Source organism: Scleropages formosus, chromosome 7 (genome assembly GCF_900964775.1).
Source record: "Scleropages formosus chromosome 7, fSclFor1.1, whole genome shotgun sequence".
NCBI classification, from domain to species: domain Eukaryota; kingdom Metazoa; phylum Chordata; class Actinopteri; order Osteoglossiformes; family Osteoglossidae; genus Scleropages; species Scleropages formosus.
In genome coordinates, this window is record NC_041812.1 from 8,657,098 (window position 1) to 8,676,443 (window position 19,346).

Below are 19,346 nucleotides of genomic sequence, written 5' to 3' on the forward strand. Positions count from 1 at the left end.
GGATGCTGGAGCACCGAACGCCCCAGGGGTCCGTTCACCTCAGTGCAGCCATTCTGGCAGTCCATGACTGTAAGACGCAGATTTTCTCTCTTTATTATGTAATATTCAGACGTTCAACAGTCACTGGAACTGCCTGAAAGTATGGTGTGTGAATTTTATCTATTAAAATATTTGAAAAAAGCATTGCCAAAAATTATGGTGAGATAACTGACAACAGGGCAGTTTGGTTTGGACGAGCCTAAGGGGAAAAAAAACGATAATGTCCGCAGTGCTCACCTGTGAAAAGGTGAGAAGATGAACAGGTGAGGAGTGAGTTCCATGTTGAATGTGCCTTTATGAACCGTTTTCAGGTGGAGGCTGGACCAGGGTACAACCACAGTAACTGCACCATCCATTGAACCATGAGGAGATCTATTGTTATTGTTGTTCATTGTGACAAAGATTAGCAACAAAACATCTTCAAACATGTATCTTAAGGCAGATGAAGTAGATGTAAGCAGCTTTATCTATAGAGACTGTCAGGGTGTGTGTGTATGATCTGTGATCTGCGATCGTGTCAGAGAGCACACGACTCCTATGTGTGTGTTTCCACAGGAGTTTTCAGTAGAGAATCTTGTTGAGGTAGTTCGATGTGTGGGGAAGCCTTTCAAACACCTCTCAGAAAGCAAAGGAAAAACAAAAGCGTCCACAGAGGCAATAAATGGCTAACATTTCAGCCTAAATGTGAACTAAATATGACATTCTGTCTAAAAAAACCAAACCTGAACAAAAAGATCTAGAGGGTTTCATATTCACTGGGTGTTGGTAGCTTTACCGTGGTATAAGTGTGAAGTATCGTGGTTCCGTTGCAGGTTCTCTAATGGAGCAGCATGGGTCGGCGGAAACAAAAAAGGAGCCCGGGTCCATGGAGACACATCTGGAACACCGTGGGTACAAACACTCCCCTTCCACAGCATTGCGCTCAGTATTAGTTTTACAGAAGAAAGAGCGGATCTGGACCGGAATTTTGCCAAAACCAGGCAGATTGGACTAAACTCTTTATGGGTCTTTACTGCATAAAGGAATTAGCTCTTCAGATCTCCACGTGTTTCATAGGAATTAAAAGGTTTGCTGCTGAAATTACTTCGGCGCAGTGGATGTCTGAATGGCCTTGGATCACACTGTTAACTGCCGTACCTGCGAGGATCGGACCGTATCTGGTCAGGAATCCCGAGGCCTTCGAGATAGGCGACGGTCTAGGGACCGTCCTGCCTTTGCACCGCTAGCTGAGGTTTTTGTAGCCATGACGACAGACTCGAAACTCTCCGCTGATAAAAACTCAGCCTTTCGGTCCACGGAATGCACTTAAAATATATAAATATCTCCCTCTGACTAAAGATCACAGGGTTTGGGTAAACGTCGTTCTATTTTTAATGAAGGTATATTAAACGTTCGCGCAAAGCTCTGCATACGTATGTGGGCTGATTTGATCCATTCCTTCATGTATGTTTTGAAAGCACAGACTGAACGGTTCACCTGCGCGCTGAAACAGATGTGTCAGGAAAAACGAACTGAAGCTTTACTGAAGCTGAGAACAAATACCAAAAATGGAGTAATCTGAACGGAATTAATGAAGGCAGTTTGCTGGCACATGACCCAAGGGGGGTCGTGGTGGTGGTGATGGGGGGGGCGATTGTTTGTGTGCTGCTGCTTCTCGATCCCAGATCATAGAACGCACGCGGCCGTCCTGCGCAGCTCCGTCATCGATCAAACAGGTGACCGAAGCCGGCGTGTGCGACATCAAACATCGACCAGACATCGTAGGCATCACGCGCCACGACATTACGGGCCAGTGCAGCACTGCTGCGTGTCTGGGGGTCCGAGGCCTCGTGCGCTCGTTCAAACCCGGACGCCACAGCTGTCGCCTCTCGGGGAAGCTCCATTCTCCATGGCTTCGCTTTTCACGCACGCTTTCGTAACATCGGGCACACGTGATTATGATTTAACGTCAAACATCCTGAGCTCTTTGCGGAGCCAAAATCATCCTGCTGTTGCAGGACTTGGGGAGGCAGGCAGTCAGAACTCACTTTTTTTGCCGTTTCCAAAACAAACGCTCAATATGCTAAAGGTATGGACTGAGAACCGGCTAAGGGGCTTTCATTGGTACCCGTGTTAGTAACTCAGCAACCTCCTGGCAGCTGTTCTTACAACCAGTTGGTTCCTCAGCGCTGGTTTCGTGGTGTGGGAGGTCGTATGTTGTCGTCAAGGATTGTAACATGGTGAGCGGCGACTATGGAGCTGGACTAGGGATCTTGGAGCTTAATCGATCACTCGGGTGATGAAGTGCTTTAGGCTAAATTCCTGCAAAGATATCACTTATTTTGTATGCTTTGTGCTGCGATTTAATAGGAACCAAGAGCGGAGCGTATAGAACCTAAAAATGCAGAAAGTCACGATACCTTTTCAAGTTAAAAACACAAAAGAACTGTAGGAAGGAAGTAAGAGCTTTGAATGCCGTTTCACGTGCCGATGTGCGAAAACAAGGCAAATTCTTAAAAAAAAAAAAAAGAAAGATAAAGTAAAAAAGAGAAGGCCGTTTGAATGATTTGAAAGGACACGAGAGACAAGCTTTCTGTCTGTTCCCTTTTTCTCTTCAGGGTCTGAGGATGAGGATGAGGAGGAGCTCTTCCTCTCCGCATTTGCTCCCTTTTCACGGGCAGCCAGTACGAGGAGGGCTGGTGGATGTGACGCTCGCTGACCGCACACCTCTCCTAAACAAAGGCCAGCACGGCGTTCCTTTCAAGGCAAACTGTCCGACGGAGTCTTGCCGGACCTTCGTTGCCGGCCTTGAGGAAGGACACGGCCAGCAGTCGGCACTGCTTCGCCGGGGGGTTCGCTGGCAGCAGCAGCGACAGCACCGGTGCCGCTGGCGTAACGAGGTACAGAAAAGGCCACTCCGAGGTCTACAAATACCGAGGACGTCGCATTTACCGAATGGTGCTTGACTGCGGCTGGACTGCGGAGAGCGATGAACTGCGGGGACCGTGTATCCAGAAAGAAGGAACTGCTGCATCTTTACTACCACACTTGGCAGCATTACCGTGCTCTGGGCCCAGTTTGGAGCGAAGATGCCTCTCCTCTTTGCAGCTGTCCCCACACGTGAGTCCCACCAATAAGGCTGCACCATAAGGTCGAGCTGTGAGGCCCTAGCTCTTATTCCGTGTCCGTTCCGCTGCGGACACGCGACATTTTCTTTTCCTTGTTTCAGGTGTACGACATATTGGCCTTCATCTGCTCGTTGCGTTTACCGGGGATCCGACCTGGGGATCAGTAGACCTTTTGGCACTAGAATAATGTGGCTGATGGGAAGAAGAATTAAAGGTTGAAAATCATGCAGTGGCTCGGACAGATCGACACGCGGTGGTGTTTTGTTTTGATGCGAATGAGCAGCTGTCCTGCGCCTTTTTTCCCCTCCCCAGATTGCGTGTACGTTTTTTCATTTTCACCACGCACCATTATCGCTTTTCACGTTGTATTTCTACTAGGCACGCGTCGCACGAAGAGCTTCACGGAGAGCTTTGCTCTCACCTGGAACTGCCACGCGAGCTCCGACTTAGGTACCGCTTCCAGCTGGGTCCTCTGGGTGCGGTGCGGAGCAGCCTGCTCGTACAGGTAGGTGGCTGGTGTTACGGTAACTCGTCCAGGGGCAGTGTGGGGGGGCGGGGGTGAATGCCTTGGCCTTGTTCTGAAAAAAGGCAATTCCCTGACAGACAGTTCTTAAAAAAGTTAAAAAAAAGAACGCTTAAATAAAAACACTCAGGAGTCCACGAACCAACAAAGAAGAGGTGTCTGCTTTCGACCCACGAAGGTCAACATCATAGCTTGATGCTGTGTAAAGCAAGGGAGCTGGTAAGTTATTGCCACAGTCCTGCTGTTAGATTCCGCTGACCGTCCTGTAGGACGGCGAGGGTCCAGCAAGGGTTCGGCGCTGCTTGCTAAAGCGTCGTCTCATACTCCAGGCGCTCCTGCACCAGGGCGTCATCTTTGTACTGCAGCCTCGGCGGCACCGCCGAGCTCTCGAACGCCAGGACGGCCCGTCGGATGTTCCGGTCCAGCACGTGCTGCTCCCAAGCCGGGTAGCGATTCCGGCACAGGTCGATCCTGATGATCGGTTCCTCAACCCGCGGTGCACGGGAGGAGGGTGTAGATGGCGCAGTGGGCCTGACCTGGAACACAGGGGGGCAGCCGCCGTCTCGCTCTGAATGCCGGGGGTCCCTGTCGGCTGCGCTTGCGCCGCGGTTGGACCGCAGTGAGTTGGTGGCACCCTCTGGTGGTAGGATGAAGGTTGCGCTGGGATCGTCTAGCGCACAGCTGAGCGAGCGACCGAAGCGGGGCCCGTTGGGGTGGAAGAAAGCGTAATACATGAGCATGAAGACCACGCCTGTCAGGAAGCTGCTGAACACGACGCACAGAGCCGGCACCGCGAAAGCGTCGGTTGTCATGGGCTGCCGATACAGGTACCAGAGCGCACTCAGAGCTGCATTTTCAGCCAGTACCACCAGGTAGTAGGCAAACAGGCGGCAGCGGGTCCGGCCCTCTTTCACATTAAACCAGCTGAAGATGTAGATGATGCCCACCACCATGTCAAAGACTATCTCCTCCCACTTGGTGACGCAGAACTCCGTCTCGCAGTGCACGATCCAGAAGGTCATGATGCACCAATGCAGCACGATGAAGACGCCGAAGTAGAGCTGGAACACGGAGGCAAACAGGGCAAATGTGATGACGCGGGCGGCGATGGTGAAGAAATGCCAGCAGAACTGGATGAGCACAGCCAGGTATCCCATGGGCCTCTTGTCGTCACGGGAGTCCCGCAAGGCCTTCTGGTAGGAGGCCATAGCCCAAGCCAGGGACACCAGCGAGGCAGCTGCTGTCATTCCTGGAGAACAGAGGATCGACATGATACTCAGAAGTTCATTTTGCAACACACACACACACAGAGCTGCTAAGGACAGAATACAAAGCTTGACAATAACCACAGTATCACTCAAGAACGGTAAATAATTCTGTTTACAAATAGTTTTTTCCTCAATTTGGCAGGGTACTCAAGAGTCGACAGTTCATTACAGGGTTGGTCCTGAACTGGTGCTCCTCTGTGCAAGAGCACAACGCACACTGGCTGAAGCCACTTGTCCTGAGCAATGAACCGGAGCCTAACCCGGCAACACAGGGCGCAAGGCCGGAGGGGGAGGGCACGCACCCAGGACGGGACGCCAGTCCATCGCAAGGCACCCCGCATGGGACTCGAACCCCAGACCCACCAGAGAGCAGGCACGGGCCAAACCTGCTGCTCCACCACACCCCCTTCTATGCAAGAGCTCTGGAGCTAAACTCAATGTGTCACAACCAGCTCCTCTGGGATCGTGTGGGTGACACGTCCACTGGCGCACACTGAGCGCCTGGGCTGGGATGAACGCAGCTTCAGTATGGCGCTGTACAAAAGCCCATGTTTAATTTAACTGGAGCGTTTGTGTCCCTGAAGGCATCCCGGCCACCGTCATATCAGCAGCCCACCTCCACTGGCAGGCCGTTGAACCCGTGGGCGTAAACGAACAGAGTCGCGCCAACGGACGGAACGTGCGCTCTACCCTCGCTCAGGGATCGTCCCGGTAGTCTTTGGAAACACTTCCATCTTTGGATTCTCAAAGCTTAAACTGACATTATTTAAACAAGAGGCTCGTACCATCTCTGAAATCCCCCTAACACGTAACAAGTCTTTCTGTCCTCGCACGAACCGCATCGCACGCGTCGATCGTGCTTTACCACGCGCCGCTGAAATGGCTTTGAGTTATCGTTTCAGAGAATTAAGGACACTTAGTAAAATCTTCCACAGAATGCCTTATGCGAAGAACTTTTACATATTAAATAGACTCTAGAACAGAATCGGAGCTTCCGTCATCATTCTGCTCCAATGTGTTCCCCTCAGCTGGCGGCGTAGTGGTTAACGTGGGCCGGACAGGATAGACCATCACAAATGCGAAGGGCAAGTTTTTCCCCAATCAGAAGGTAATTTGGTGAGGAAAACAGAAAATGACTCATTTTTCAAGCCTTGTTTCTGCGTACGATCAAGCGGAGACTCAGTCTTGCGATGTTCCGTTCGATCCGGTGCGCCGTCCGCAGTACGGAGAATCACGGTGAAACGAGTTCAGCGCGCGCCTGAGTGTTTGTTTTCGAAAAAGATACAAAACGACTAGATGTTAATGTTCCTGGCCTGTGTCCTACGTGGGTAGCGCACGCCCTCAACCAGGAGAAACCCATGGATGCCGCGCCACTTCCCTGGCACTAGTCTAAAATTGCAGGTGAAATGCGTATGAATCAGCCGGAGACGTTCGTGACGGCACCGGGCTTCGATGAAACGCGGTGTTCCGCACTTAGAAGGGAGGTGGTATCGGGAGGGGTCGCCGCCACTAATGGATGGCATATATCGAAGTAATTGAAAGAGCCGCGAAAGGCTCGTATAAGCCGGGTTAGCCATTTAAATACCCCAGAGAGCTGAAACGGCAGGATCCCGTGGTGCTTTCAGCTAAAAACAGATGTGAAGAAAATAGATACATGATTCTCGCAAAGTGAAGTAGAATTAAACTGGAGGTTCAGGAGTGCGGCTTTTTCTCTCACTCTTTTTTTTTAAATATCCTTCAGGAAGCGTGGTGTGTACAGCCTGAAAATGACAGGCACGCATCTGATCTCTCGCACCGTTTCGTACTGCGTACGGAAAGCGGAGTCGGTGCCGGGGCGAAACTGTCAACGTACAAACTGGCGGGCCTTTACAGGACGGTGCTTCAGGACCAGAGCGACGGTGGCTAATAATGGCCTTTTCCACGGACGGTTTATTCTCTGGACTCCCTCGGTGGCGGAACAAGATCCGAGTCCCTGATACTCAACCCGGTCCTGTCAAATTACGAACTCGGCCAAACAAAATGTTGAGCACGGACACATGACTGAAATCACTCACTCACAGTCTGAAATCGCTTGTCCCAAGCGGGGTCGTGGCAAACCGGAGCCTAACCCAGCATCACAGGGCGCGAGGCTGGAGGGGGAGGGGACACATCCAGGACGGGACGCCAGTCCGTCGTAAGGCACCCGAAGTGGGACTCGAACCTCAGACCCACCAGAGAGCAGGCACAGGTCAAACCCACTGCTCCGCCGCACGCCCCTGAAGTAATACGCTACTATAATATTACAAGCCGAAGTTCACCGCAAACGGAACCTCTTCCACAGGAGCACATCCTGGAAGTAACGTAACAAGCGAACTTCACCTTTGTTCAAAGTCAGTCTTTTTATGCGACTAGATAATTTCAAGCCCGTCTGTGATTTCTGGAAGAAGCATCGCTTAAGTTGGGCCATTTGCACTCATGGCATCTCTTTTGGCACACATTACTTCAAGAAGCGCTCACTGTCGCACGTCCGGTCGAGGCAGCCGTCAAAGGTAGGTTCACGAGCCTTTGCCACAAAAACGGAAAAGATGCTTCGGGTCTGTTGAAAGACATCAGGTCGCAGTTCGACGATCCAAGGAAACCCGTAGCCGCAAAGCAGGGGTGTGGATCGGGCGCCGGAGGGTGGGGCTAAATGGCACGCTGTACCTTGGATGGCCTGCAGCTTGTGAGTCTGGATGATGATGCAGAGCTGGAGGACAAGCTGGGGGGCGCTCTCCAAGAAGGTGGCTAACAGGTGCAGCATGCTGACGTCAGCATACTCGTACACCATTCGCCAGTAGAACCGCCAGCGCTCGTGTTCTGGCCCACGTCGACTCTGCACCCCCAGGTAGATGGTGTGGAAATACCTGTGGAGCAAACCCAAAACGTGAATTTCCTTCCCTAACATAACGTGCACGTCATATGACGCGAGTTCAGACATCCCTCTGGTGGACCAGCTGCGTCTAAGGATACTTCGACCCCGCCCTTCAGCAGGGCTGATGTCGACCGTTTCCGTTGAACCCAAAGGCCCCGCTGCGCACTTTACCCCAGGCCAGAGCCAGCAGTCTCGAACCTGAAGCAGCGGCACGGCCTCCTTTGTTCATCGTTAAACAGCCTGCGAGATGAGAGCGGCGACTGTCCCCTTGCTGTAGATTTCATCATGATCTGTGACTCACGGCGTGTTTACCGCCGAGGCTGATCGCTTGAAATGCATAATAACTGGGGATGGTTTAAAATGAGCACTTTGCGCAGCCTGCTTAATGGCTCCTCATTGTGACATGTGACTCCCAGCTGACCGCTGCTCCTGTCCCGGGGCAGGCGTTCCCCGTGGTCCAGCTGTACTGAAAGCGCACTCTTTTCTACACGTTCCGTCGATGGCAATTACGTGTATTTACACTCTTTGATTCCTGTTTACTGTGCACCCTTCCGTCCACAAGATGGAAATGTTAAGACATTTTATAGTCCCAGTGCACTCTGTACAATCCACACAAATTTAATATTCAACTCTGTACTGGGCAGGAGGCCAAATATAACCTCTAAAATGTAGTGCCACAGCCTAAGGCTATTTCAGTGTTGTAAAACTGTTGGATTCAACTGCATTGATTTAAAATATAGTTCTTAATGCATTTGAGCAGGGAAACCAATTAAAGATCTTATAGTTAACTGCTCTAAAATGAAATCCCTTTGTCCCTTGTAAATGTACTTGCTTCATGTGTTCAGCTGTAAATTTCTCATAAACATTGCTCAGTTTGCACGGGACACATAATGTTACATAAATGCTGCGATGGACCGGGGATTTATAGCTGGAATTCTGGCTTAACTAAACATTTACGTTTATTCATTTAGCAGATGCTTCTCGCCAAAGTGACGTACGGCTCAGGAAAAAAAAAAAGACAACAAAGAGTGCGTTACATCGACGGGAGAGATTTGGATGCGGACGTGATTCTGGAGTACAGTCAATAAAAAGTGTAACATATCGTAGTACGTTTATTCATTTAGCTGATGCTTTTCTTCCAGAGTAACTCGTAATGTTAAGCTACCTACGATTATATACACAGCCTGGTAATTTTACTGGAGCAATTTAGGGTAAGTATGTTGCTCAAGGGTACTACAACCGGGAGCAGGATGGGTCCAAAGGCAGCAGCTTTAAATGCTACACTAAGGGTAAACTAGATATCATCTGGAAGGACATCGTATGAACCTGTCTGAGACGAAGATTTCTCCGAAACGTATTACGTTACAAAAATGATACTTTACTCATCAAATCACAGTTTTTGTGAACTGACTCCTCCTTGAGCTCCTCCAAAATCTCACCCCCCCCCCCGACATGCACGCTGCCCAGTAGCAGACAAACCCACTGGCCAAAGGAGTCCATCTCCCAGTTGGTCACGATGTTCGTTTCCTTCAATGGCACCGCTGCGGTCCAACCCCCGGCACAAGGCACACGAGCTGCGGTTGTAAACGTGGTCTCCTGCAGACATCACGCCCCTGCCCGAGCTAAGCAGTTACACACAACTTTGTGAAGACTCTTTCTTTCCCCAGCGAGCACACGGAGCCTAATTAGCAGAGCCCCTCCGTTCTGGGTCAGTGTTAATGAGGAGAGTCTGCAGCCTACGGGAAGCGTGCCGGGTCTTTGTTTGGGCTGTGGGCTGCAGCATCGTCATCAGTGCTCCTCCGCGTACCTTGGAGAACAGAGACCTAACACACCGGATACTTCCTGAAACAAATGAAAACATCAGAGAGACAGAAAGCGTCTGGAGGCTTCAGGAATATTCTGATCATGCCCTGCTCAGCCATCCACATGTGCTACTGGGACAGCCTGTATTTCACTGGTCCATGTATATGGAAGCATAGCCAAGGTGCTCCCCAGTCCACAGAGACTGCATCGCCAGTGGGATCCCACAGGCTGTTTTTCCCAGCTTGTACAATGAAGGATGGATCTCAGAAGCGTTTTAAATCTGCGGTTACTAGAATGGATGAAGGTCAGCGGCACGCAAGCAGCAATAGGCGATGTCAGGGGCTAAACGTTATAAGTTACAGCGGACTTTTTCATCACCAGTGAGACGGAAGAGCTCTTTCAGGCCGAGCCTCGGTCGGATTCCCATCCCGGACATTGCGTGTCCAAACTCAAGACCGCAAACGTTTCAGTTGCTGCAAGACCACCCAGCACTCGTGGGACCGTTAACAGGAACGCCAGCGATGCTGCTGATGTCTGCTTTTCAGACGTTGCTCAACGGGTCCAGAAAGACCCTGCTGTCAGACCTCTGCTGTACAGCAGCAATGTCACATGCATGACTGACGTACGATCACCCTTAACAAAATATGCAGCAATGTGTCCTGTTGAGCCCGAGGATAAATATCATGCACAGTCAGGTCTAATTCTCATTGCTGCCAGGAGCACTGGTGAATATAATTTCCGCTCCTGTGGACCACAGCAGGTTCGACCAACAGTTGACTGCAGATGCAATGCAACCAAATAACCCAAGTAAAGGAACTGGTGAGTCAGAGAAGGTTCTGATTGAGGAACCGGATTTAGGATATAGCTACGCTGAGAGCAACTGCACAGCGCACCGCACTGAGTGACCGACAGCGCAAACTACCTTTCTGCCTGATGGGGCTGAAACTCTTAACATGGTCCCAGTTGAGCTCCAGTAAACAGTGTGTCTTGTTCTCGGGGTTAAAGTGCCGTTCACAAGTATGTTGCTTGTTACATAACGGCGTAGTGTGGAGCATTAGTCTTGCACATCTGAAGCAAATCAGCTGTTCAGAGCTGTTTGTTTGGGCTGCTAGGAGCACCAGAACGGTAAGCTGGTATAAACAGGTGCATCAGGTATGCAAGGGGTATAAGCAGGTAGCGTAGTGGTTAGAGTTGCTGCCTTTCTGTTCAGAGTTGTAGGTTTGATCCCCACCTCTGGCTGTAGTACCCTTGAGCAAGGTACTTACCCTAAATTGTTCCAGCAGAATTACCCAGCTGCATAAATGGGTAAATAACTGTAAAATTGTAAGTCACTTTGGAGAAAAGGGTTTGCTAAATGCATAAATGTAAATATGGGTGTCAAGAGAGTGCTGCTGAGCAGCTCCATCTAGAGATTTAGTTTGGTCTACGTTGCTTGGGCGAAGGTGTCTGACTGGAAGTGGACCATTCTGATGTTCTCCTGGCATGCACCAGTAGGTCCACATTGTCGCTAACCCGTTATTTCAATGTCACGAGTCACCAAAGCACTACGGTCCTGAGGTTCAAGCTGCAGTGCAACATGTACATACTACCAATGCCAACGCTTTTCATCGATGACACAAAGACACTTGACAACCACACGGAAAGCCACCGCACGTTCGGAAAGCACATGATAACTCCAGAGACGGGCGTCTGCTTCAAGGTGTGCAGCAAAACTATCGGCGTGATATTAACATTTATTTATTTAGCTCACACATTCCCCCAAAAGCAACTTAGAACTTGTTATCTACAACTATTTGGGCATTTATACAGCTGAGTAGCTTTACTGGGGCAATTTAGGTTAAGTACCTTGCTCAAGGGTACTACAGCAGTAGGTAGGATTCAAACCAGCGATCTGAAGGCAGCAGCTCGATCCACTACACTGCCAACCGATATGGCTTTGTTCTTATCTGCAGAGAGCTGTATGGAGTCATTTGTGCATTTTGAAATTGGCCAAGTGTGCATTTGCCTGTACACAGAACCCAGTACACATAGCAACCTCAGTACAGTGAATTTTACAGAGAAGAGCTTTGTTTCTGAGTGCTTAAAAAAGTCAAAATCAGAGCGAAATATAACTTATATTAACCGCTGTCAAGAATAAAGAGCAAGCGAAAAGCACATGAAAAAATGAATCACTGGGGTGTGTTTTCGAGGCTGTTCGGCACCTGGCGTGGACTCCGGAAGAGCTTGAGCAGATGATCAACCTTCTGAAGGGCACTGAATACAACACAGTATTGTGTGGAAGACTGACAGCCAACCGAAGCACAACTAATATTCCTGAGGACGTTGGAGACCAAATGGTGACACAAGGCACAATGACAGCTAATTACAGCACACCACCAACTCTCAAGGACCCTGGAGACTAATGGTGTTTTGAGACAGACTGATGGCCCATTACGGGGCACATCGGGGTCAAGAGAGCAACAAAGGCTCTTTCTAAAGAGAAGCAGATCATTGAGATCCCCTACCGCCCATATGTCTGAATCTGTCCAAGACGTCCTTCATCCCTTCGAACAGCTGCCTTCCGCCGAGCACCTGACCTCGAACAAATAAAATGTACTAGAATTCCTTACAATGACAGGTGTGTGTATTAAATCAGAATCTTAGCTGTGTCAACTACTGTGTGTAATTAGCGATGAAGATTTACAATAAAGGTCACGTGCTCAGGAACCGTTTTCAACCTAGGGCATTAAGATGCGTTCTCAGTATGAAGTGTCCAGAATGCAGAGCCCTCAGGTGATTCGGGCTTCCTGAACTGCGGGAAGTGATGGACTACTTGACGAGACACACCGAACGTGGCCCATAGCACACCTAGACGTGTCCATGGTAATCTGAAGGCTGTAGCCCCTACAATATTTAAGTGTTTCCATGACAATGTGGGGACGGACAAGACCGGAGGGACACAGCAGTCCCACAGCAGCAAGGGAGTGGCACACAGTGCTGAGATATTTCTTCAGGAGGGAGGGTCTTCCATAACAAAGGCTCCCATCCCTTTGCCCTGCAGCCTAGAGAAGACCCGGTTGCTATGCCGACCCCAGGAGAGGCATAAATACCCAACCCAAACGCTGGATGACACTGGCCTAACTTGTGCTGCTTAATTTTGGTTTTATATTTCATGAGAACCTGGAGTAACACTGGCAGAAGATGAAGGAGGACAACGTACAAAATGCAAGAGGAGGACATGAGGCTAATACAAAATGATATACATTGGGGGAATTAAGGGATTAATTTCTTCCACCGACTTGACGAACCTCAGGGGCAATATTGGGTGGCCTTCATTTGACAGCCTGATCCAGACACACTCAAGAGTGGTTTTAAAATGGAGCGTAGTCAGATTGGCCTGTGAGGTGCAGAGAGAGCTCACATCATTAGTAAAGGGACGTGCATGATTAATTGCGCCAGTTTCATTTTGGAATCTGAGCAAAACTTGTGCAAAAGGATCTCACTTCCGAACTCGGAGCGTGTCAAGCACCTTCACGGATTTACGCTCCGGCGCCGTGTGCGTGACGCTGCACTCGATGACCCACGAGCGCCACGGCACGGTGCGGTCTACGGCAGCTCTGTAGCCGCAGCGCGGCTCAAAGAGCCCCTGCTCCACGGGTCACCGAGGGAGAGACAGAGGGACGATGCCCCCGTTCTGTTTTTTCTTTTTTTGGGAATGCGGCGTCTTTGTCTGCAGCAGACAGCACGCAGCAAATGCTCCGAAGTTCTTTTGTTAAATGAGCCGTTCGCATCATCCGTAAACCGATTTTTTCAGTTCATCAGGGGCGGAAGAGGGAAATCCACTTATACGGTAAAGAATAACCCCGTTCCCTTACGGGGGACGACTTTGTGGGGACCGGTGTGGAGGGGCTTTGAGTTCAGAGAGGAGCGCACTGGAGGGAGATGCCCAGGTGGCCGTGTGCTCTCGACACACCCTGGGACAAGGACGCTGGCTTTGTCACTCCACACGGCCGTACCCCGTTCATCGAACAAGAACACGTCTTCCTCGAGGCTGAAAACCATCCAGACCGCATCTCCTCAGAGTGCATCTGGAGGCGCTTGGAAGAAGCCTTCAGGCACCATTCAACACATGCTCTTTGGGTGCGTTTTAGCGAGCACAGGACAACCCCGCCAGCGTCACACACTACATAAAGCCTTATTAATTCTCCACCGACGGACCGAAAGCCCCTCGAAACCCGCAGCTCCACGGCCACGATGAAGCGGAAGCCTTCTTCATACCGCGTTTGTATGCTTTCGACATTCATTCCAAGGTTCGCACTGCGTGCTTTCAACGCGAAACAAAGGAATCGCGTTTGTCCGAGAACAATCGGAAAGGCTGTTAACAAAACCTGAGGGCGGTAAACTATTCCTGTCAGCCTGGCGGGGGAAAGGAGGCCACGTGAGACTACAAATAGTTCAATGGGTGCTGGACATCAAGCGATGTGACACGGCTCTGCAGAGGACATGCATTACTGCAGAACGTATCTCTGTGAGTCATTGCCCTGCCTCCATGGAGGTGCTTTGCTCTGGGGGGGTGGGGGTTGGAGGTTGGGGGGTGGGGGGTGGGTACCAAGGGTTGCCCTCCAGGGGCAAACAGCTCCTGGAATAACACTTTTTTTTTTTAAAAGCAGTGGTAGGGAGGCTTGCGCCAAACAGCCTGGGACTCTATTCCAACCAGCCGTGATAAACTTTGACAAACTCTAAAATCATAAACGCTTAACCCTAAAACCACCGTTCAATGAGGAATAGAAACGCATCTCTCTTCATAAGAGCGCTCGCACGCCGTACCAGACGCCAGACACCGACGAGACAGAGATGAGAAGCGCTAGGTGATGAAATGACTTGGCTGTTTGCTCTGGTCTTCCAGAAATCCTAAGAGGGGAACAGCAGCCGGATCCCTGACGTGGTGCTTTCAACGGAACGATTCCGTTAGCGCTCCGCATAAAAATGGCAATAATCATCGGGACAAAGAGCCGCGGGAAAATGAAGCGGAAAGGGTCTCGCTGTGGTGAGATGCGGATCAGTAACAATGGAAGCAGTTGCAGGAGTAACTAGAACAGTAACATCAAGAAGAACAGCAGCGGCCACAAAAATGGGTAAATGGGTCTAGGGACCACAGGGCTGACTGAGCGTGGTGCCTTCCCTGTAGTACTGCGATGTAACACTCAGTTCTGAGGACACCGCACAGCAGAGTCACAGTGCTGCGAACGATACTGGTGCTTCTTCACACACTCAGCACAGAGCCACGCGTGACGCGGATGTTACGAAATGTCTTCTTTCAGTCCATGTCAATAATTTCCCTCGCAAAATGATGAGCGAGTTATCCGGGGGAAATTCCGCATGTGAGATTCCACAGCTTCTGCTCCATCCTAGATAACGCAGGATGTTTTGACAGAACTTTCCATTTACTGATTTTGCCGATTCTTTTCTCGAAGGCAACGTACAATGTCGAGGTTACAATCCTGTATTCATTTATACAGCTAGGTAATTAGCAGGGTGCAGTGGCGCAGCAGGCTTGGCTGGGTCCTGCTTTCTGGTGGGTCTGGGGTTCGGGTCCTGCCTGGGATGCCTTGCAACAACCTGGCATCCCATCCTGGGTGTGTCCTCTCCCCTCCAGCCTTGCGCCCTGTATTAGGATCCAGTTTGCCATAACCCCACTTGGGGCAAGAGGTTTCTGTATGTGCGAGAGATGGGTCATTTCAGTAGAGCTATTTTTTTAGGGTAAGTACCTTGTTCATGAGTACAACAGCCAGAGGGGGGATCAAACCTGTTAGCTTTGGATTCAAGGACAGTAGCTCTAACCACTATGCTACCAGCTGTCCTTATGGGAACTTTTATGGGGACTTGATAATGACGGAGCCCGTGGCCCTGTGTCTCAGTACAGTTCTGAGGTGGTGGGTCCAGTTCACTGTGGATGCGCAGAGACGCAGTATAAAGATGATGAAATCAAGGGGAAGAAATAAAGCAGCTGAGCATTTACTTGCTGAGTCAACAAGGGATGTGTAACAGGTGAAAAAGAGTTTTTTCCTCCATTTCACACCTGGAATCATTAGTGAAAAAATGGCACAACGGCTACTAGTTATCCAACGCATACGGAAAACAAAGAAAAACGTTGTTACACCGTATTCCATGTGACTTGGGACAATGTTTTAAAAAATTCAATTATTAGGTTTAAAAACCCGCAAACAGATTGTGAGAAGGCTGTCTGGGGATGAATACAAAACCCCATATGAAAAAAAATACATCAACGGCTGGTTGGAATAATGATTTTACAGTCCTAAATTTAACTGTAAACCTTTTAACATCTAAGTGATGGTCAGATTAAACATTTTATTGCTCTCTCATACGTAATTTATTTATATAATTACCTCTCGACCACTCTGCTTCAGAGGAAACACTGAAATACTGTAAAGATGGAATATAACAATGAGAATGAGTAGGTGTGGAATGAATATGTTCAGCACCTTGCCATGTTAAGGTGGCAAGATGGGGTGCAAACCATCATTAGGGAGGAGCTTCTCTTTGGTTAAGAAGATACCTGCGTTGCCATGTTTGAACTATGAATGATCAAAATTAATGAGGCCACAGGACAAAAAAATTGTTAAATTAGCAAACTCAACATGCCCACGAGCTTGGAACCGACACCAAGCGGGAGACCTCGGCAGAGACGGATCCCGCCAGGCCTTGCGACCTACACGTGTCGGATCGCGTTTAAAGCCGCAAGATGAGTATTCGTTATACATGTGTGAGATGAAGGCTGATGATGTGCAGAACGAATCAAGAGGGACCTTGCTGTTGTACCCTTGAGCGAGCATTTGTGTCGTAAAAAGTGTCGGATAACACAATTTAATGGTATATTTCGCAGTGGAAAATAATCTAAGGACACGGCTGAGAATTTATTTGAAAAGGGGGTTCCTGGTTTCGGAACCCTTGACGTGGTAGTTAATATCAATTGTTCCAGTAAAACACGTGCTTGTTTAAAATAAAATGTGTTGGCGTAGAAACGAAGCCACTACTTTGCTTCGGGAAGAAAAGTCTGTTAAGCAGGTAATTGTGATGTAAAATAGTGAAAAACTTTGGGGCGTCGACACAGATGACATCAGACACAGCTGATGATGTGTGGTTAAAAAAACAGAAATAGTTTAAAATGTTTTGTTGAAGATTTTTCCCTGCTTCGATTCTCGATTCTTTTCTACACTTCTCTGTTGTATATTTTGACAAACATGTCGCGCAAACCGACCCGTGTGTTCCGGTGGTGTTCACTAACCGCAACGGGGGAGGGGGGGGGAGTGTAGCACGAGGGTGGAAAACAATGAAAGATGACCGTTGACCTTCTGACACGCATGCTGGATGAGGTGTAGCACCACCAGGCCATTCAAAGAGCCAAGGGGGCCCACAGTGAGCTGAGAGGAAGGATGGAACTTCAAGATATCAGCCCCAGGATGGTCGGGAAGGTCACACACACACACAGAAAGTTCTGAAGTTCACCAGAAAGTGTGCATGCAGCTGAAATGTGTCTAAAAGCCTTCGTTTATCGGTGAAAGAAAAATCTTTAGAAATTGTCTTCCGGAACCACGGAACAAGTTGTCTGCGTTTCACCCTGGATGCCCCGCTCCCCGCCCGCACACACTCACACACACACACACACGACACTCACAGTACGAGCATAAAAGGCCTCTGTTAACCCCGAAAAAAGGCCACGGTCACGTGACACCGCGTGTGTCTCGGGTCCTGTTACATCGCATCACTCTTATATTGTATCACTCTGTCATTCATTGCGATATCATAATATCGTATCACTTTCGGCGCCTGTATCACCCTTTCACCCTGCGTGTCCAGCGAGTCCAGCGTGTCCCCTCGGACGGGCAGCACCGAGACACACGTGACGGGGGCGACAGGCAGGACGGTGGTGGGGAAGAGGAAGAAGAGGAGGAAGATGAGGGAGAGGAGGTCGAGAGGGGCATCTCACCTCCAGACCTGCGCGAGCTGCAGCGCGTGCACGAGGGACTGCGCGAGCCACACGCAGAAGGCGCGGGACGCCGACCTGCCCCCCCGGCGCTCCCGGCTACCTCCGTCGCCTTGGCAGCCGTCGGTCGCGGCGTCGCTCTTGTCGGGCGGCGCGTGCCCGCGCTCGTCCGCGTCCCCGCGGGAGGCCGCTCCGGCCGCGCCGGCCGCGCCGCTGTCCGCGGTGCTGAAGTCGTGCGCGAACCAGCGGAAGCTGAAGAGCTGCACGGAGAGCGAGCCGAGCGCCGCGAAGAGGAGCGTGAGGCCGAACCACCAGTAGTCCCGGCGGAGGTAGTAGTCCACGGAGAGCCACACGTCCGTGCCCACGTCGGCGCAGTACACGGCCACGGCCGCCAGCGCCCACAGGCAGTCCCATGCCGTGTACGTCCGGCGCTCCCGGTGCACGCGCACGCGCAGGCAGGTGGACGAGGAGCCGCAGCAGTCGCCGGCGTCCCCCGCGGCCGAGCCGGGGGCGAGCCCGTGCGCCGATCCCGAGTGGTCCGAGTTCTGCAGGGGGGTGAAGGCCACGTCGCTCCTCTTCATCTTGAGCACGCCGTCCGACTTGGCGGCCATGGCGAGAACCTCTCCTCCTCCTCCTCCTCCTCCTCCTCCTCCTGCTTTCTCCTTTCTCCTCCTCCACTCCTCTCCTCGGCCCCCTCCTCCCTCCCCCGTCAGCTCCTGCGCATCAGCTCGCGCTCCGCGTTCGGCCACCTCCCCTTCCGCCGGCTGCGGCGCCGCCTGCTCGCGACAGAGGCGCGCTCCCGCACGGCGGCGGCTCCGGCCCCGGCCCGCGCGCTCCCCGGCGATGACGTCACCGCTCCGAGAGGCTTCGGCCCCTCGACCCCCCGGGCGTGTCCCATCACCGCACGCACGCGTACGTGTGGGATCCGCAGCAGTAGAACAGAAGAAACATTTCAAAGACTAATAAATAAATAAATAAATAAAATATAGGAACGGAGCACACAGCAGAACACCTTATATATTTAAGATCTGCTCTCTGTAGTAACATATGGTATGCATATCATAATGCATATAAGATTTATTATAATAATGATAAAGTGTAATAGGTGAACGATATGTATTTCAGACATGTTTGCGTTTACAGTACATTAAAAATAGAAAAAACTAAAGGAAAAATTACCGTGTGTTGTAATTAATAAATGCATATTTAGGAAATTATAATAATTCCTATGGATTATGCCTTCAATATGGATGTACTATGTATGTACAACGATATATAACTACTCGAGTGGCTTTGTATACACTAGTGTTTTTCATGAATTAATTTACATGCACACATTGTCTGAACCGCTTGTCCCATACGGGGTCGCGGAGAGCCGGAGCCTAACCCGGCAACACAGGGCAGGGGGCTGTAGGGGGAGGGGTCACACCCAGGCCAGGCCGCCAATCCATCGCAAGGCACCCCAAGCGGGACTAGAACCCCAGATCCACTAGAGAGCAGGAGCTGGTCCAACCCACTGTGCCACTGCACCTCTTCCCCCCCTTACATTAATATATAAGATTATAACACATAATACGAATAATTATGCAGAGTATTGTACTCTATGCAGCAGATTCAATGAGAGATTTGACCAGAAAAAATGAAAGAAGGATTTGTTTCAAAGCAATGCTGGTTATGTTTGCAGGGTTCAAACTATTACTGGTCACCTGTTTAGAATTTTACTACATGTTTC

General features: G+C 50.4%; 1 protein-coding gene across 1 annotated transcript; it reads right to left on the reverse strand.

The window, feature by feature from the left end:
• Positions 1–1,572: 1,572 nt before the first annotated feature.
• LOC108937560 (XK-related protein 4-like) lies at positions 1,573–18,233 on the reverse strand. Its single transcript, XM_029253742.1, has 3 exons — positions 17,618–18,233; positions 7,620–7,819; positions 1,573–4,918 (listed from the first exon to the last, which is right to left on the reverse strand). The coding sequence occupies exons 1-3, from the start codon at positions 18,223–18,225 to the stop codon at positions 3,975–3,977; spliced, it is 1,752 nt and encodes a 583-aa protein (XP_029109575.1). The 5' UTR covers positions 18,226–18,233; the 3' UTR covers positions 1,573–3,974.
• Between the last annotated feature and the right edge of the window lie 1,113 nt (positions 18,234–19,346).

Excerpts from the sequence above, each read along its gene's own strand:
- LOC108937560 (XM_029253742.1), bottom strand. The coding sequence starts at position 18,225 with ATGGCCGCCAAGTCGGACGGCGTGCTCAAGATGAAGAGGAGCGACGTG. Across the intron at positions 7,820-17,617 it reads CAGCTCGCGCAGGTCTGGAG|GTATTTCCACACCATCTACC; the intron begins GTGAGATGCCCC and ends TTTGCTCCACAG. Across the intron at positions 4,919-7,619 it reads CAAGCTGCAGGCCATCCAAG|GAATGACAGCAGCTGCCTCG; the intron begins GTACAGCGTGCC and ends TCTGTTCTCCAG.